Genomic DNA, 17,570 nt, shown 5'->3' on the forward strand with positions numbered 1-17,570 from the left:
AAATTGTTCCAGGGCAATCCAAATGTTTTGATTTTGACCCTTGATTTTTTAATATATAAAATGTAAAATTCTCAATGAAAAGTTGTTTCAAAAGAAAAGCCAAAAATCCAAACTTTTTTCCTGAAAATGTTGCAATTTTGACATTTTCAAAACTTTTGACTGTTTTGACATTTTCAAATCCCCCCCTCCCCAATTTTCTAAGCAAAATTTCATCAAAGTCCATAAGATGTTGCCAAAATTTTTGCTTTAACCAAAATGACATTTTCTGATAGAAAATGGTTTCAACTAAAATTTTCCAACCAGCTCGGAGGAGCTTTGTTCCCCCTTGTGGCTCCTCTTCGTGCCCCTTTGCACCAGCACCGGGGCTGGCGCTGCCCACTCCCCACTCCCAGGTGCATTCCTGGGGCACTAGCACTTTGGGACGCAAGGCACTGTTTAAATGCAAGTGATGACAATCCAGGTGTTTCTCTGCTGGTTGCAGGCATCCTCTGACTGCTGGGCGACTGTAGACAGAACTGGCACAGCTACTCACTGCAAACAGTTTACTCAGTCCATTCTGCCCATGAACCCATCACGACCCCAGCAGATTTTCTCTGACACTGAAATTGTTGGATGAAGGGGGTTATTTAGGGAGCTTTTATTTTGTGACTGTTGTGGTTGCACTCTGGAGGATGTGGAACACAGATGGGAGAGCATAGTCTGTGCATTTCTCCTGTGAAACAGTCTGCAGTGATTCTGGCAACAAGATGGCTGCCATCTCTGTGCCTGATCTGCACAGGACATGTGGCTGTGCCAGCCCCAGCCCTGGTTTTGTAACTCAAGCTATCTACAGCAGCCCTGGCTTTTAGCTTTGGATATTGCCAAGATGGTGGCCATCACACCTGCTGCACAGGGAGCTCCCACATGAATAGGTTTTGCAGCAGGCTCAAGAACCCCCTGCTCAGGTGCCCTAAAACTGACCCACCCACACTCCACAACCTTCAGGACTCCCTGATGGCCACTGGGGAGGGGGTGGATATTGTCTGTTTCAGTCCCAACCCTCCCCACACAGAACCCCCACCCCGGTTGGCTGAGCCACTACTTTGGATTGGCCAACAAGCCTACATGGAAGGGTTGTTGTCATTGGCTAGTTGCTTTGTTTTTAAACCCCATTGGCTGCATGGAGCTGTGGGGCAGGCATAACAGGGGGACTGATGGGAGCAGCAAAGAGCAATAAGGGGACCTACAAGCTGGACAGATCCAGCAGAGCCCTGTGCTCTAGGGGCTACGGGGTGCTGCTCACCGAGGGCCAGTCACCGGCTGGGGCAGAGGGGCCTGGGGGGGGGTGTGTCTCAGCCCAGGTCCCTGTGGATGAGTTATTAAGCCGTTGGCCCCCTTGTTCGGAGGGAAGGCTTCACTCTCAATCCTCCAGCCTGGCATAGGAGACACCTTGCCAGACGCCCCCCACCCCAAACATCAGGCCAATGTCTCCTTACAAAGCCAAAGAGCTTTATTTCCAGATGCTCTGGGCAAGTCCCTGAGGCGCCAGCAGGGATGCTCAAGGCTACGATGATGTGCCGAGGACACTGGTACGCCGGGGGGGAGGGAGGGAAGGAAGGCATCTGGCTTAGGACACACACTTCCCAAAGTGTCCGCTCGTTTCTGGTTGCCTCAGTATTTGGACTGTGAGGATGCCTCAGCCTGAGCACAGAGGAACCCCAAATAAGAAGGCACTTTGGGAAGAACTAGGGTTACCATATTTCAACAATCAAAAAAGAGGACGGGAGGAGCCCCGCCCTAGCCCCGCCCCCGTCCTGCCCTAGCCCCGCCCCTGCCCCTTCCACTCCCTCCCACTTCCCGCCCTCCTCAGAACCCCCAACCCTCCCCCCCACTCCTTCTCCCCTGACTGCCCCCTCCTGGGACCCCTGCCCCTAACTGCCCCCCAGGACTCCACCCCCTACCTAAGCCTCCCTGCTCCTTGTCCCCTGACTGCCTCCTCCTGAGACCTTCCCCCCCATCCTAACTGGCCCCCTAGGACCCTACCCCCTATCTGTCCCCTGACTGCCCCAACCCTTATCCACACCCCCACCCCCAGACAGACACCAGGGACTCCCACGCCCCATCCAACCACTCCCCACCCCCTGACAGCCCCCCCCAGAACTCCCGACCCATCTAAACCCCTCTGCTCCCTGTCCCCTGACTGCTCCGATCCTTCTCCCCACTCCTGCCCCCTGACAGCCCCCCCAGAACTCCCAACCCCCCCCTCGCTCCTTGTCCCCTGACTGACCCCTCCTGGGACCCCTGCTCCTAACTGCCCTCCAGAACCCCACCCCCTACCTAAGCCTCCCTGCTCCTTGTCCCCTAACTGCCCCCTCCTGAGATCCCCCACCCTAACTGCCCCCCAGGACCCTACCCCCTACCTGTACCCTGACTGCCCAAAACCTTACACCCCCAACCCCCAGGCAGCCCCCCCCGAACTCCCAGCCCATCCAACCCTGCTCCCTGTCTCTTGACTGCCCCCTCCAGAACCTCCCTGCCCCTTCTCCGACCCCCTGGCCCCCTTACCCTGCCGCTCAGAACAGAGTGCTGCAGAGCAGTGGGCTCGGCAGCAGGGGACGGGGGAGCAGGGGGAGGAGCTCCAGACTGCCGGAGGCCCGAGGCGAACGGCCGGCCGGTGATCTGTGAATGCAGGGAGGGGGAGGGAGAGAGCGAGAGGAGGGGAGTGATTTCAAGCTGCAGGGGAGAGGAGGGGGAAGCGGAGGAGGGGCTCTGGCTCTCGGAGCCCCATGCAAGTGGCACAATCCGGCCGGCTGCCCTGTCAGCCACGCGCTCTCTGCATTGGGGGGAAATCCGGACATTTACCAATTCCCCCCGGACGCTATTTTTAACTCAAAAAAGCCGGACATGTCCGGCAGAATCCGGACGAATGGTAACCCTAGAAGAACCCCTGGCCCTGACTATCACTGGCCCCTTCCAAGACAGGGATTCTGAACAGCCAGTCACCACAGCTTCCATTGAATGGTGCCTCTTGCCCTGAGCAGTGTCAGTATGGCCCAGCAGCCATACTGGATTTACCACCTCAGCGTCCACAGCCAGGACGAGCAGGCCGCATAGGGCTGGCACGCCTAGGGCTGAGACTAGGTCTCCTCAGTGACGAACTTCATCTCGGCATTGCGGGAGCCGGAGAGGACGGCGCCGTCCCGCACCCGGCGCTGGAAGAGGAAGGGGAAAGCCTTCTTGAAGGACTTCCTGAAGCTGTCACCCATGAATGCGTAGACGATGGGGTTGATGGAGGAGTTGGCGTAGGACATGCAGTTGGCCCACGTCTTGATCTTGTAGGTCTCGTAGTTGGCCTGGAAGCTGCCATAGAAGCCCTGGAAGAGGAGGTAGAGCTGGATGGGGCCCCAGCACACAGTGAAGAGTACCACGATCACCACCACCATCTTGGACACCTTGGCCCTCATGGCGACAGAGTGCTCGGACAGGTGCTGTACCTGCTGAGAGAGGGGAGCAGGAACAGAGGCCTGGTTTAGAGCAGGGGGGCTAGGATCCAGGACTCCTGGGTTTATCCCTGGCTCTGAGAGGCGAGTGGGGTCTAGTGGTTAGAGCAGGGGAGTTGAGGGTGAGGACTCCATGCCCTATTGAGAAAAGTCCTGAGGCTGGGTGATGGGGCTTCCAGATATATTGGGCAGAGGGGGTCCCCAATACAGACACCCCAGTTTACTGCCCCCGGCTCACCTGGTAGTTGTGGTCAATGGGCTCCACGATGGGGCGCCCCACACGCTTGAGCATGACAGAGTAGCAGAGGCAGATGGTGAGCAGAGGCAGCAGGTAGACAGCCAGGAAGGTGTAGAGGATGATGCTGCGCTCCTGGATCTTGCTGGCGAAGGCCTCGATGCAGTAGGTGCGCAGCCCATACCAGTAGCCCACCTCAGTGCGGTGGTACATGGCTATGGGCAGCGACAGAAGGAAGGAGCCTGGGGACAGGAGGGCAAAGGGGTGAAAGGCATGATGGGGCCAGTGCTCTGGGGAGACCTGGGGTCCAGCTATGGCTCTGAGCATAAGGAGAACTGATTTGGCACATTCATGAATGGCTGAGGCTGATCAGCATAGAGGGGCTCTCGGTTAGCATCCGTCTCTGTTCAGCAAAGACCCAGGAGAGTAGAATAGCAGGGGGCTGTGGGTCAGAATTGAGGGGCAAAAGCAGAGATGAGGTGGGGAGGCAAGGCCTGGAATAGCAGGGGATACAGGTTGGGATTGAGAGGTGCCAGCCGAGCTCTGTGTGTAGGGATCCTGGGCTGGGATACCAGGGGGCTGTGGATTGGAATGAGGTGAATTAGCAGATTTGTGGGTGCTGGTGGGATAGAATCAGAACAGAAGGTGGAAGCTTCTATTGACCATCAGATGCCAAAGCACAAATATAAATTCCCTCTGCCTCTGTTTAGAGATCCCAGAGGAGACCTTGCGCTGGGTATGGGGCTGTGCTGCTGGGCTCAGGACTGGCCAGGATCAGGCCAGGAATCCCTGGGAAACCTTTTACAAGAGCTTTGCAGGATCGGTGTCCTGGATGCATGTTCAGGGACACAGCTCTCCTCCCTCCTTCCCTTCCTTCCATCACCCCTAGGGGGCCCCTTCCCCAGCTCTTTGCTCTCCCCCAGCCCTGACACATCCCACTCACTGATCCAGATGGCCACGCTGACGCCCATGGCCACGCGTGGGGTGCGGTAGCGCAGCGACTGCAGCGGGTAGAGGGTGGCGTAGCAGCGGTCCATGCTCATCGCCGTCAGGGTGATGCAGGTGGCCTGCGCTGTCACCTTCAGAGAGCAAGGATGGCCCAGTGACCCAAGGCAAAGGCAATTGGGGGGCCCTGGGCCCTTTGCCAAGCACCACCCTCCCTGCAGGGCAGGGCCCTGGGACTGTAAAGCGCCCCAAGTATCAGCAGCTGCTGCATGTCCCTCCCCAGCACACCCATGCACACACTCACCCATGCATCTTTGCACCCCCAGCCCAACCAGCCCCTCCCCCCAGCCAGCCAGCCCTACCTGTTGCAGGTAGTTGACGAGTTTGCACATGAAGTCACCGAAGATCCAGCTGGGCAGGGGGTAGAGCGTGGCGGTGAAGGGGACACAGCACACCAGGAAGATGATGTCTGTGGTTGCCAGGTTTGCTGGAACAGATGTGGAACTGGGATCAGGGGGAGGGACCATGGTGGGGACTGGCCAGACAATAGGTGGGGCGGGGGGTGGCTCAGGTGCCAGCCTGGGATCCAGAAGCCCAACTCTAAGTTTGCTTCCAGTGGGTGCCATGCACTAACTGAGCAACTGAGATCAGTTGGACCACAGCTGTAGTACTTTGAGCCTCTGCTGTTGGCTAAAGACATGAGAACAGGTTGGTGTTGTAAAGAGCTGGGTTTTTGGGGAGCTGTATCTCGGGAACCCCTTTCTCACATAATCCCAAATTTGGGTCACTAACTCTACCCCAAGCCCCCATGAGGTGTAGTAATTTTCAAGACAATTGGAGTCAGTGTGTGGATTTCAGAGGACTTAGAATAGTCCCTCTTTAAACAGAAAGCAAGTATGGACCCCCACCCACAGCAGAATGGGTGCTCTGTTATAATGGGGGGAATGCAGTGCTACAGGGAATTTCCAGAGTCAGGGGTGTTGAGGGATCCCTGGGCTGGGATAGCAGGGGGCTGTGTCTCATGATTGAGGGGCATTGGCTGCGGGGAGCCCAGTGCCACTCTCTTGCTAATGGACAGTACAGTGCATGTTGTTGAGCCATGATGATGATCATTGATGGAGAGGGGTGTTTCAGGCCAGGAGTGGTGTGCAGGGGCTAGCACTGCGGGGAGCAGCAGGAGGGAAGGCATCCAGGCACTGAGGTTGGTGGGGGTGGTTCTGGAGCATCCACCAGGAGGGTGGTGAGGCACCCAGGAGCAGGGGGGCTGGAGCTGAGGCAGGGGAACCCACTGGGGGTGGAGGGGGCTGGTGCTCGGGAATGGGGGCGGGGCTGGTGCTCGAGCACCCAGCTGGGGGAGGGATGGTGTCCGGAGGTGAGGGGGGGCTGGAGCTGGGGCATTCTGCTAGGGGAGGGAAGATGCCAGGGGATGGGGGGGGCTGTTGGGCACCCAGACAGGGAAGGGAAGATGCCCAGGGACAAAGGGGGATCTGTGTCTGCTGGCACTGTGTCACCCAACCAGGGGAAAGGAGGGATGGTGTCCAGAAGCAAGTGGGCAGGTGCTGGGGCACCCATCCAGGGGAGAGAAGGTACCCAGCGGCCAGGGAGGGCTGGTGCACCCAGCCGGGGGTGGGATGGTGCCTGGGGATGGGGTTGAGGCACTGAGCCAGGGGAGGGATGGTGCCTGGAGATATGGGAGGTCAGGTGCTGGTGCACCCAGCTGGGTGAGAGAAGGTGCCCAGGGGCCAGGGAGGGCTGGAGCACCCAGCCGGGGGAGGGATGGTGCCCAGAGGCGGGGGGCAGATGCTGGGGCACCCAGCTGGGGGAGGGCTGGTGCCCAGGGGCTAGGGAGGGCTGGCACATCCAGCCAGGGAGGGAAGGTGCCGGGGGGGGGCAGGTTCTGGGGCACCCAGACGGGTAGGGCTGGTGCCCAGGGGCTAGGAAGGGCTGGCGCACCCAGCCAGGGGAGGGATGGGAGGGACGCTCACCGATGTAGAAGTTGGTGGCTGTGCGCATCTGCCGGTGCTTGGACACCACGTAGATGACGAGTGAGTTGCCCACCAGCCCCAGCAGCATGACGAGGGCATAGAAAAGCGGCACCAGCCAAGCATCCGTCAGGAACGGGGGTGACGTGTCCTCCCCACTGCTATTAAAGATCCACAGCCCCCTCCTGCCAGGGCCCGCTGGCGTGCTCATGTCCATGTGGGGGGCAGCAGTGGGCACTGGTGTCCAAGAGCCATTGTCCAGCCAGTTGCCCAACGGGGAGGGCTCTGCATCCATCCTTGGCAACCCTGCCATGCCTCTGAGCCCAGGGCAGGTGGGCGCTGGAGTCAGGACTGGTCCCTGTTTCCAACGTGCCAATCCTGGCCAGCTTCTTCCCTGGGGAGGGGGAACATATAAACAGAAAGGAAACTGAGGCAAGGGGTGGGGGTTGATCCAGCAGAGATGGGGCACAAAAGCCAGAGCCAGCAACATCACCCCCCACCCCCCGAAACGGCCAGCTGCTCCAAGTGCCTTGGCTTTGTCCTGCAACCATCACCCCGAGACACCCCCCGCTGAGTTGGGCACCCCCGTCCACTCACTGAGCTGCGCTCAGCTCCTGAGGACCCCTCCTAGCCCAGCTTGGCGCTGCTGGGCATCAGTTTCCTTGGGCCATGCGCTGAGCTAGCCCCAGCTACTGGGGGGTCCCCTATGGAAGTGCGGGGTCGTCAAGACTCCTGGGTTCCCAACTCTAGGGGGTGGGCTGGGAGCCAGGACTCCTGGTTCGATCCCTGGCTCTGGGAAGGGGGCGAGCTCTACCCTCCCCACAAGCTGCTCCCAGTGGCCCGTTCCCCTTCGCCCCCAGCTCTCACCTGCGCTGTCCGGGACGGGGGCGGCTAGCGCCGGGCGGGCGGGCTCCGAGCAGGGCTGCGCTCTCCTGTCCCTGATGCTGCGAGCGCGGGTCTGCAGCCAGGCTGAGAGCGGCTCCCGGAGCCCCCTCAACTTACCGGGGGCGGGGGGAGCGCCAAGCTCTGATTGGGTGGTGGGAGCCAGCGCTGGGGGGATGTGTGCTGGTGGGGCTCGTCCCAGCAGGGGGCTCCAGAGGGACGGGGGGGGGGACCAGACCCCTTGCCTGGAGTCCACGGGGACGGGCTCGCACCCCCTGCCGAGACCCCGTGGAGCGGTTTGCCAGCGGCTCCCTTCATACACTGGCAGGAGAAGCAGTTTAGGGGGAAGTATTGTATGGAGTAGAGTGGGGGAGGGGAGTCAGGACTCCTGGGTTCTAGTCCCAGCTCTGCTGCCGCCGCCTCTGTTGTGAGCGCCCTTGGTTAAGTCACTCTTATTTGGCCCCTTGGGACCATGCTCCTTACCTGCTGCTAGGGGGCGGGGACAATCTGTGAGAGGAGGGGAGTGAAATATGTGTAACCCAAGGTAAAGCCGCCCCCTTTGTCTGGGCACGAGGACTCATTTGGTTGAAAACATGCCCCCCCCCCACACCCCCATGTGTGTTGCTGGGGAACGGGGAGGTTCTGGACACTCCCCCCCCCCCCCCCCCCAGTGCCTTGGCACTGCACAGGGCAGATATCCGCGGGTCTGATGGACAAACGGCCACTTTGTCGGATTTCACCAAAAAGCCCCATTTAGAGGGGAGCAAACAGCAGAAATGGGGGGGGGGGGTGACATTTCCAGCAAAATGGTTCATAAATTCTCCCCAGTTTGGGGGCTTCGTTAGCCATAATAACCAGCTGGGCCTTCACTGACACCACCAAAAATCAGCAACTCAGTACATTTAAATGTATTAGAGTAAAGGGGCCCCCTGCTGAGCCCCGACCCCTCTCCCTGCAGCACAGCGCCCCCTAGCACAACACTGGGGTATTGGGGTCAGCGCTGACTGCCAGGGGAAAGCGCCTCCTACCGAGCTCCTCTCCCTGCAGCACACTGCCCCCTAGGACATGGGGGTCAATGCTGGCTCCCTGGGGAGTCACCTACCCTGCTCCCTGCAGTACAGCACCCCCTATGCCTTGAGTGCTGAACCTAATCAACTGCTCTGCTGAAACCAAGATAGCTGGCCCCAGTTGTGTTCCCATCACCAGCCACTTTATACTCTCATCCCGAAACGGGCTCCGCTTGGCCTGGCATTGTTAGTCCTTTATCCACCTTCGCTGTGTCCAGGAGTGCAAGTACTGTGGTACCCTCCATCCAGGGGATGGGGGCGGGGGCTGCGCTCTGCTCATTAAAGGAGCAGAACATGGTTAGGGACGGCATTCATTCTTTATATGGCTTTAACAGCACAATACTTTGTTTAAGTTTATTAGCATATGTATTGTGCTGTTATGTTGGTCATGAGTCCTCAAGGGAGGTGGGGATGGAAGGTGTTTAAACAGTGTTTTTGATTCTGTTTCTCCCCTTTGGTCTGAATTATCCATGACATTCATACTGCATCACATCATGTCCAAATCATTAGAGAAATGCCTCTGCTTGCACTGACCAGAGGACGTTTGGATTCTCATGTCAGCCCAGTTCTTACAGGTATCAGGTGTTGTCCCCAGTGTACATAGAATTCTTCTTTGCAGCCAAACTAGTCTAACATGCATTTTGTTAACGGGAAGTGGAGAAGCAAAACAAAGAAAACAAATGCCTCATTTTTCAGCTTTGTAGGTGAGAGAACTATAAGTGAAGATTATAATGCCGGACACTGACGGCCTTAAACCAGCTGCCTCAGGAATCTGCCAAGAACTTAGCTGAAAATATGTTCCTCATCTTAGCAACGGAGCTAAGACATCACGCATCTGCCCACCTTTATTCGAATGAAGCTCCTTCTGATCTGACAGCTCAGGCATTGTCAGTTTCATCCAGAACAATTTACAAACTTGGAACCTAATCCTGTAAACCCTTAATCATTTGCTCAATCCCATTGAAGACAATGGGACTATTTACATGAGTATGGACCACTTTTGTGGTAAGAGTTTCAGGAGTCTGTTCTGTTCAGGAATCTGTTCCTATAAAGGAAGTTGAATCCTGCACTGAAATGCAATGTTTAGGTACAATACCATAAAGCAGTTTAGGATACAGTTCTACTTAAAATGTGTCTTTTAATAAGTCATACATATGCTGAAATGGCTCCTCACACAACTCCCATATTCCATATAAACAAACTGAATGCTATGTATGTGGGGGGGAAGTGAGTAGTTAAGCATGTTGGTGTTTGTATATACAAAGGGGGGTACCGGAGGGGACGGGGAGAGCGTGGGGGCCCTGGGCTGGGGGCGGGGCAGAGAGGAGTCACATGAAGGGTCACATGGGGAGGTCATGTCCCCCCCGCTTGTGTCCCTCCCATGAGTGCAGTACCAGCAAGAAATTATTTCTACGTACACCACTGGCTGTGTCCTAATTTAATTTGTTTAGATGAAAACAACGTGTTCCTTTATTTTATTAGGGACAGAAATCACCCTTGCAGGTTCTCCCTGCTTTCCATTTCCGCACTTTATTTTTCTCCTGGGCGTCATCGCTTTGACACAAAGGGTGCAAAGTCTGTGACAGTTGTTAGCAGATTCACATGCCCAGCCGTCGAGGCGCTCCAATTGGGCCTGCAGATTTCACCTGCCTTTTATCGAAAGCCAATTTGCAGCATGCGTCGAGAAGCTCTGCTCTTGTAGAGCCCTTATTGATTCTGTCTCCTGCCTCGTCAATTAATGGGCACTGCATGCTCTGTAGGGCTTTTGTCCTGGCTTCTGCTTATACAAAGCCTTTCTTATGCCACTTAGCTATTTTAGCTCAGATACTACAGTGACAGGTGCTAATACAAGAGAGCTAGAGAGACACCCAGCTAGAAGGGTGTGTAGGGTGTGTGTGAGAGAGAGACGGATGCACATGGGGATAGATGGATGGTGACAGACAGAGAGCACTCTCCTCTGACAACTTATTTCTACCCATAAAATTAATCACACAAATCACAACCAACCCAAATCCAATTTTAATTTCCAGCTCGGCAGTATTTCATCCTGGGCCAAGTTGGGAACATGCACAGACACTGTAAATCATCAGGGGCGGTATACTGGGCGGGCAGGAATCTCGTCTTCTCGCCAGCCCCAGCCATGGCCTTTGTGTTAGAGCTGCATGTTCATTGCATGGCTCTGCTGAGTTGCTGGACGGCACTGTAGGCAGGGTGGGGCAGCTACTAATGCAGGCCTTGGCAGCACTTTGGAAGGTTCGGAGGCTGATGCCCACCCCATTGTTTGTGGGATCATCCCGGCTTTGTTCAGGGATTCCCGCCAGCCCGAGAGTGTAGCTGGTCCCACCACCCCTTTGAGAGACCCCGTCTGTCTCATATTCTAAGAACGTTCCCACCTGGCCCAAGTTTGGGTCATCAGTGAACTGCAACCAAACTAAGAAATAAAGCAAAGGCCATTCCTGTGAAACTGACTAAGGTCACAGGTTTTGTACTGGTGTAGCTATTGCAGGCAGGAGAGTGATCTGTTACTGATACAGTTATATCAGTCCAACTGCTAGCATGGACCCAGTCATGCAGGTGTAAAGGCGCTTTACACTGGTGTCGTTTATTCTTCTTCCCGTACAGGGTCAGCACCCAGCGAAAACACTCATCCTGGCTCTCAGCACTTCACGTTTCGATTATTGCAACATCTTTCTCTCTGGCCTAGACAAAGGCAGCCATGCCTCGCTCGTATCCATTCTGAATGCTGTTGCATAGACCCTTTTCCTGGCCTGTTGCTTTGACCATGTTGCCCCTTGCTTGTATCCCTCCATCGGCTGCCCCTTCTCTAGCACATCAAGGTTAAAATGCTTGTCTTCGAGGCCCTTCACATCCTATCCCCACCCCACCTGACCTATCATCTCTCATTCACTGTCGAGGGATCGGCGCCTGCCTCCAATCAGTCCATGATCCCAGCCTCCTTCACCTGCTGGTTAGGTCGTTGTACTTTCTCCCCTGCTGGCCTCACCCCTGGCAGGCGCTCCCGGAAACATCTCTAAAACTCACTCCTTAGACTCCTTCCATCCCTCCATCAGACTCTCCTTTGCCACGGTGCCGAGGAAAATCTGGACACCAGTTAGGTGGCTAGTGCGCTGAGGCCCTGGCCCATCCTGCTGATCAATAACATCTCATTGTTTCCTTGTAACCCCCCCTCCCCCCACTGCTCTGTCTGTCTCCATCTGTTGTCTCTTGTCTTCGACTGGAAGCTCTTAGGGGAAAGGACCGTCTTTTGGTTCTGTTTGTTCAGCACCTGGCACAATGGAGGTCTGGCCCTTGACTGGCACGCTTGGGCATTACCATAATACACCTAATAGATAACGTACAGTATCTACCACAATGGGGGTCTGGCCCCTGACTGGCACGCTTGGGCATTACCATAATACACCTGATAGATAATGTACAGTATCTACCACAACGGGGGTCTGGCCCCTGACTGGTGCTCCTGGATATTACCGTAATACACCTAATAGATAATGTACAGTGATAACACAATGGAGTCCTGGTCCATGCTTGGGATGGTTGGTGCTACCGTAATACACCTAATAGATAATGTACAGCACCTAGCATAATGGGATCGTGACCCATGACTGGGGCTCCTAGGTGCTGCCATAATATTCCTAATAAACCATAATAATGAGCATATTTATACCAACATAACTGCGTCCACACTAGGGGGTGTTGTACAATTTTAGTAGTTAAAGCAACACACCTTCGATGGGTGTAGACCGGGACAACTCTACAGAGGAATGCCGTGAAACTGCCCCAGATGCAACATGCCAGCAGAGCCATACAGTGAACAAGCTGAAATGGGAGAGAAAACATCTTGTCTTCCTCCTCCATCCCAGTCACCACAGAGGCCAGGTGTAGTAGGCGGATCAGCGTTCTCAGACACAATGGGGATTGTTCCCGTGTGCTGGGATTGGCAAAGCAGCCAGACAGTGGGAATTTCCACGGGAATCGGGTGCCAATTTTGACTTGGCTACACACAGGAGTTCCACAGGTTTGATTTCAATTGGCTTCACACTGGTGCGAGCTCCGTGCAGACTCTCTTGTTCTGGTGGAAGAGTGGCTTATTTCAATTTAGGGCTCATAGATATTAAGGCCAAAAGGCAGCATGCTGAGCCAGTCTGACCTGCGAAATGCTCCTACATGTACCTTCTCAGACTGCCTGAGCTGCAGTGGATCTTTTAGAAAGGTTTCTAATCAGTGCTGTCTCCACGGGGAGAGCGCCCCCTATGGAGCCCCCCACACCCTCCCCTACGACACAGCACCTCCTAGCGCCACATAGGGTCATTGCAGTCAGTACTGACTCTGAGGGTAGAGCACCCGCTACTGAGCTCCTCACCCCACTCCCTGCAGCACAGCACCCCCCAGAGCCATGCTGGGGCATTGGGGTCAACATTGACTGTGTGGGGTGAGTGCCCTCTACTAGGAGCACCGGAACGGGGGGGCCAGGAGGCCATGTGGGGAAGGGGTGGCGTGGGAGTGGAGTCTCAGGGGGAAGGGGCAGCACAGGGGGGCAGGACCACAGTTTGGGTGCAGGTGGCCCCCCACTTTTAGGGAGCTTCCGTCACCCCACCCTCTATTGAGCCCCTGCTCAGTCCCTGCAGCAGCCTGGGGTTTCCCAGTCCAAGTACTAACCCAGTCTGTCCTTGCAGAAATAACACGTCACCCACACAAGACAGATTGTCGCTGGCTTCCAGCCTGTCTGACTCCTCTTTTAAGGAGAGTGCCAGGTACAAGGGCGCTCAAGGAAATGGGGATAGCTGGCTGGGGCTGCCTGAACAGCAGCAAGCTGGGACATAGCTGTCAGTTGCACAACACCAAAGAGAGAACATTGCACTAATTAGACACACCTCCCTCCACATCTGCCTGGGCTATGCTCCAAGGACAATCACTTGGAGTGATTTCCTTTGCAGCTGGTGCCAGGGACATCCCTGCTTCTGGATGGACTGCGGGTTCCCAGCAAGGGGCCTCAGAGGGACACAGGACCTGACTTTCCTTCCACATGGAGAGCAATCGGAGTAACACCATCAAAGTCAGCACAGTGGGCTCATTGTGTCTGGGGATTGTTTCCCGAGAGGCTTGTAAAACTAAACTGGCTTTGGATTAAGAGATCTATTTGCAGTGACATTCCAGCCATGTACACACAGACTAACTTCTAGGTGGCTCTTCCCTCCTGCAACCTGGGCTCCTCCCTATAAGTCACATGCAGGTTGCTACAGGGATTGCTGTCTATACAGAAGGGTCCTCATCCCCACCCATGCCCCCTTACGGAGCAGACTGGCAGGAGTCTGAAGATTGTAAGGGCGTTGTCTTTTTGCTCAGTATTCGTCCAGCACCTAGCACAGTAATAATACCTACCTCTTCTTTAGTGCTTCTCATCCCTAGCTCTCCAAGCATATAGGCCTACTGCAGTACAGCTAATAAATAATACTCACAGCTGCCAGCTCATCTCAGACACTAGCTGGTGTCTTGGCTAGGGCTTCGCCTTTTGGAGGAGGGTTTTCATATCACACCCTCCTCACGCAGTAATTCAGTCCTTTCCCTTTCACTGACGCATGTCACTGACGCAGCGACATCCAGCTTGGCTGGCACAGGGCAGCGGCCAAAGTGTGGGAGCTTCATAAAGGGGAATTCAAGTGTTAAAAGCTTGTGGATTAGAACAGACGTCATTCCTCAGCTTTACAAAACACAAGACTCCGCTGCACATCACTATGAGGCACTCTTGTCGCCATACAGTTAGTACAGGGCAAACACTCCTCTCGTTCTGGAAGCACCCGCAGGCCCTGGCTGAGATCCGCTGCTCATTGTGCTAGGCGCTGCATCTAGTAAGGGCATGGGAACGTGAGAAAGTTGTCCCAGTGTGGTGCTAGGGGGCACTGTGCTGCAGGGAGCAGGGCGGGGGCTCAGTAGGGGGCGCTCTCCCCTTGCAGTCAGTGCTGATCCCAATGTCCCAGCCTGGCTCCAGGGGTGCTGTGCTGCAGGGAGTGGGTCAGGATTTGGGGTCCCTCCCACACATTGAGAAGGGGCGAGACGCATCTCCTCTGCCACCCCATCAGGGTCAGTTACATTTTCACTGACCATCAGCTAGTTCCATTTGGGAGAGGGGGATTCCCCCTTCCTCTTTGCCTCGGCTCCTTTTGCGTCTTCCCAAGCAGTGGCTTCACTCTTGCCTCGGGCTTTCCCCACCCTCCGGCAGGTATCATATGTCCTCAGTACCCCTTAACAGCCTCCATTTCCCCACTCATGGCTGGGATCTTCACCATATCAATGCTCAGCGCTGCCTCGGTTTCCCCAGAAGCTTCCCTGGCCACTGAGTCTAGTGTCATGGCATTTATACCTGTTCTGTGTGGAAATGGGTGGGGGGCCCAGTCCCACCCCTCTCCACTCAGATTCATGTGGCTGCTTCCAGGCACTGGGAAGTTGACGTGAGCTCAACAGCTCCCTCTTGTGTGCTGCCAACTAGACCCCACTGCCACCCGGTTCCAATCCCAGCTGCTGCTGGAATGCAGACAGAACCGGCCAGAGCTGTGTAGAACTCCTCCGGGCCGGGTCAAACTGGACTACAAACTCATTGGATTCATAAACTCAGAGCAGCGATTTGAAACAAACCCATTGGTGGGGGGTGTTTGATGGTTCGAGAGTGGCTCTGGAGGCCTGATCCTGCAAAGACTGAATACATGTGAGCCAGTGGGGACACACGGGTGTCAACTGGGAGGCTCAGCTACAGTTCTGGAGGAGACACGCGGCTTCAGTGCAATCAGAGGGGTGACTGCAACTCGTGTAGACAGACCGGAGCCAGCTTGGACCTAGCTAGCTCAGGTACTGGAAGCTGTGGCAGTGAAAGTGTCAACCTGAGCTGTAAAGCCCACCCGGACCCTTGGGTCAGTACGCGGGCGGCTATCCCTTGCTGATGCCCACGCCTCTGGGGTTTCACTGCTCTGGCACCGATCAAAGCTAGCTCAGGTGTCAGCTCCAGCTACAATCACCCCTGATGACAGTGTAGATGTGCTCTGAAAGGGCTCGGCTTGTGTGGCAAACTGACGGCTGAGAGAGATCTGATCGCGCTCTAGAAATACATCGGGGGGGGGGGGACAGGATGCCAGGGAGGGCGAAGAGCTAGTGCAGCTAACAGACAGTGTTGCCCAAGAACAAATGGGGCTAGCTGGCCAGGAAGCAATCAGAAGCAGGTTTTGTACTGCCCAGAGGAGAAAGCTGCTGGAACTGCCTCGCAATAGGACCATGAGGGCAAGAGACTGTAACCGATCTGAAGGTGGAGCTCGGTCCGTTTATGAACAGGGCAATACGACGGGGTGGCCTGTGATAGCAGCTACCAGACCCCATGACCCAGGAGGCTGCTCCCATTCCTGTGTTCCGAAAGTTAAGCAGCTGCCTATGTCATTCAGGGATTAGAACCTCAGGGCTCGTCTACACATGAAAGTTAATTTGGATTAAGGTCAGGTGGGACTTTAAAGCCCAATAGCTATTCAGTTCTATAGAGGGTTTTATACCTCACTCATCACTGCGGTATCTGAGCTCCTTCCAGCGGAGCACTAGGCCACATGACTACCCATCCCCTGCCGTTTGTTCTCCCCTCAGCAAACCGGGTGCAGTGAAGTGGCTTGTTTTGGGAGGGTTTGTAGATGTGTGGTGCTGTGTGTTTATCATAGAGAAGGGAAGGTCCACAACCTGTGCCAGGTGGTGGGGTGGTTTGGGGGAGCTCATTCCGCAGGCTGGGACTGGCCTCCGGAAAAGTTCTGGATGGAGACTTTCATTGTGGAATGAGGCTGCCCTGTTCCTGTTTAGTTTAACCCACTTTGCCCTCATCACCTTACCTCTGCCCCCTTGTGCACAGGCATTAGGATACAGTCTCCATTGCAGCTCACATGGTAGCTTTTCCAGGAGCCCCACCTCCTTCAGTGCACAGGATGGATGGGGCTGATAGAAAGGGCAGCTAGTCAGTGTTCCTTTTTATCTGCATTGGTCAGTGGGTGGCACTTGTTGTATTAATTTAGATGGACGATCAGGCCCAGAGAGTCAGAGGTGTTAACGAGACGCTGCAGCTGTCCAACGTTAAACAGTCAGATACAAAGTCGGGGGGTTGGTATACAGAGACCTCAACCTGCTTAGTCCCACGGCAAAGAACCCGTTTAAAAATCTTGGTAACTTTCTACTGAAGATCCAGAAGAAGAAAGAAAAACAGTGAAAGCATTGGAGGTGTAAAATCCTAAGGAAGGCTTTTATCTTAACAACATTTTTGTTGTCATTCCCTTTCCCTTGAGCAGTAGAGAGGCTTTGCAAGGAAAACCCTCTATCTGACAGTCTCTGAGGCCTGGTCTACACTAACCCCCAAATTCGAACTAAGGTACGCAACTTCAGCTACGTGAATAACGTAGCTGAATTCAACATACCTTAGTTCGAACTTACCGCGGTTCAGACACGGTCCACACGCGGCAGGCAGGCTCCCCGTCGACTCCGCGGTACTCCTCTCGCCGAGCTGGAGTACCGCAGTCGACGGCGAGCATTTCCGGGATCGATTTATCGCGTCCAGACCAGACGCGATAAATCGAACCCGGAAGTTCGATTGCCAGCTGTCGAACTACCGCGGTAGTGTAGACCTGGCCTCAGATTAGTGGGTCTCAACCTGTGGTCCACGGATCCTTGGGGGTCTGCAGTATAGGCTAAGGCAGGGGTAGGCAACCTATGGCACGCGTGCCAAAGGCGGCACGCGAGCTGATTTTCAGTGGCACTCACACTGCCTGGGTCCTGGCCACCGGTCCGGGGGGCTCTGCATTTTAATTTAATTTTTAAATGAAGCTTCTTAAACATTTTAAAAACCTTATTTACTTTACATACAACAATAGTTTAGTTATATATTATAGACTTATAGAAAGAGACCTTCTAAAAACGTTAACATGTATTACTGGCACGCAAAACCTTA

General features: G+C 55.2%; 1 protein-coding gene and 1 pseudogene across 1 annotated transcript; one reads left to right on the forward strand and one right to left on the reverse strand.

The window, feature by feature from the left end:
- The window catches only part of LOC135891988 (adhesion G protein-coupled receptor E2-like), a 1,091,233-nt pseudogene that overhangs the window by 294,483 nt on the left and 779,180 nt on the right, over window positions 1-17,570 (forward strand).
- Window positions 3,117-6,954, reverse strand: LOC135891549 (G-protein coupled receptor 54-like). The gene is made up of 5 exons (XM_065419115.1): window positions 6,645-6,954; window positions 5,022-5,146; window positions 4,658-4,793; window positions 3,718-3,956; window positions 3,117-3,476 (listed from the first exon to the last, which is right to left on the reverse strand). Exons 1-5 carry the CDS (start codon window positions 6,952-6,954, stop codon window positions 3,117-3,119), a joined length of 1,170 nt encoding a protein of 389 aa, XP_065275187.1.

Source organism: Emys orbicularis, chromosome 19 (genome assembly GCF_028017835.1).
Source record: "Emys orbicularis isolate rEmyOrb1 chromosome 19, rEmyOrb1.hap1, whole genome shotgun sequence".
NCBI lineage: Eukaryota > Metazoa > Chordata > Testudines > Emydidae > Emys > Emys orbicularis.

Bases quoted from the DNA above. Each gene is read 5' to 3' on its own strand.
- LOC135891549 (XM_065419115.1), bottom strand. From the start codon at position 6,954: ATGGCAGGGTTGCCAAGGATGGATGCAGAGCCCTCCCCGTTGGGCAAC. The intron at 5,147-6,644 runs GTGAGCGTCCCT...CATCTGTTCCAG, and splicing joins AGCCACCAACTTCTACATCG to CAAACCTGGCAACCACAGAC. The intron at 4,794-5,021 runs GTAGGGCTGGCT...TGCTCTCTGAAG, and splicing joins TCGTCAACTACCTGCAACAG to GTGACAGCGCAGGCCACCTG.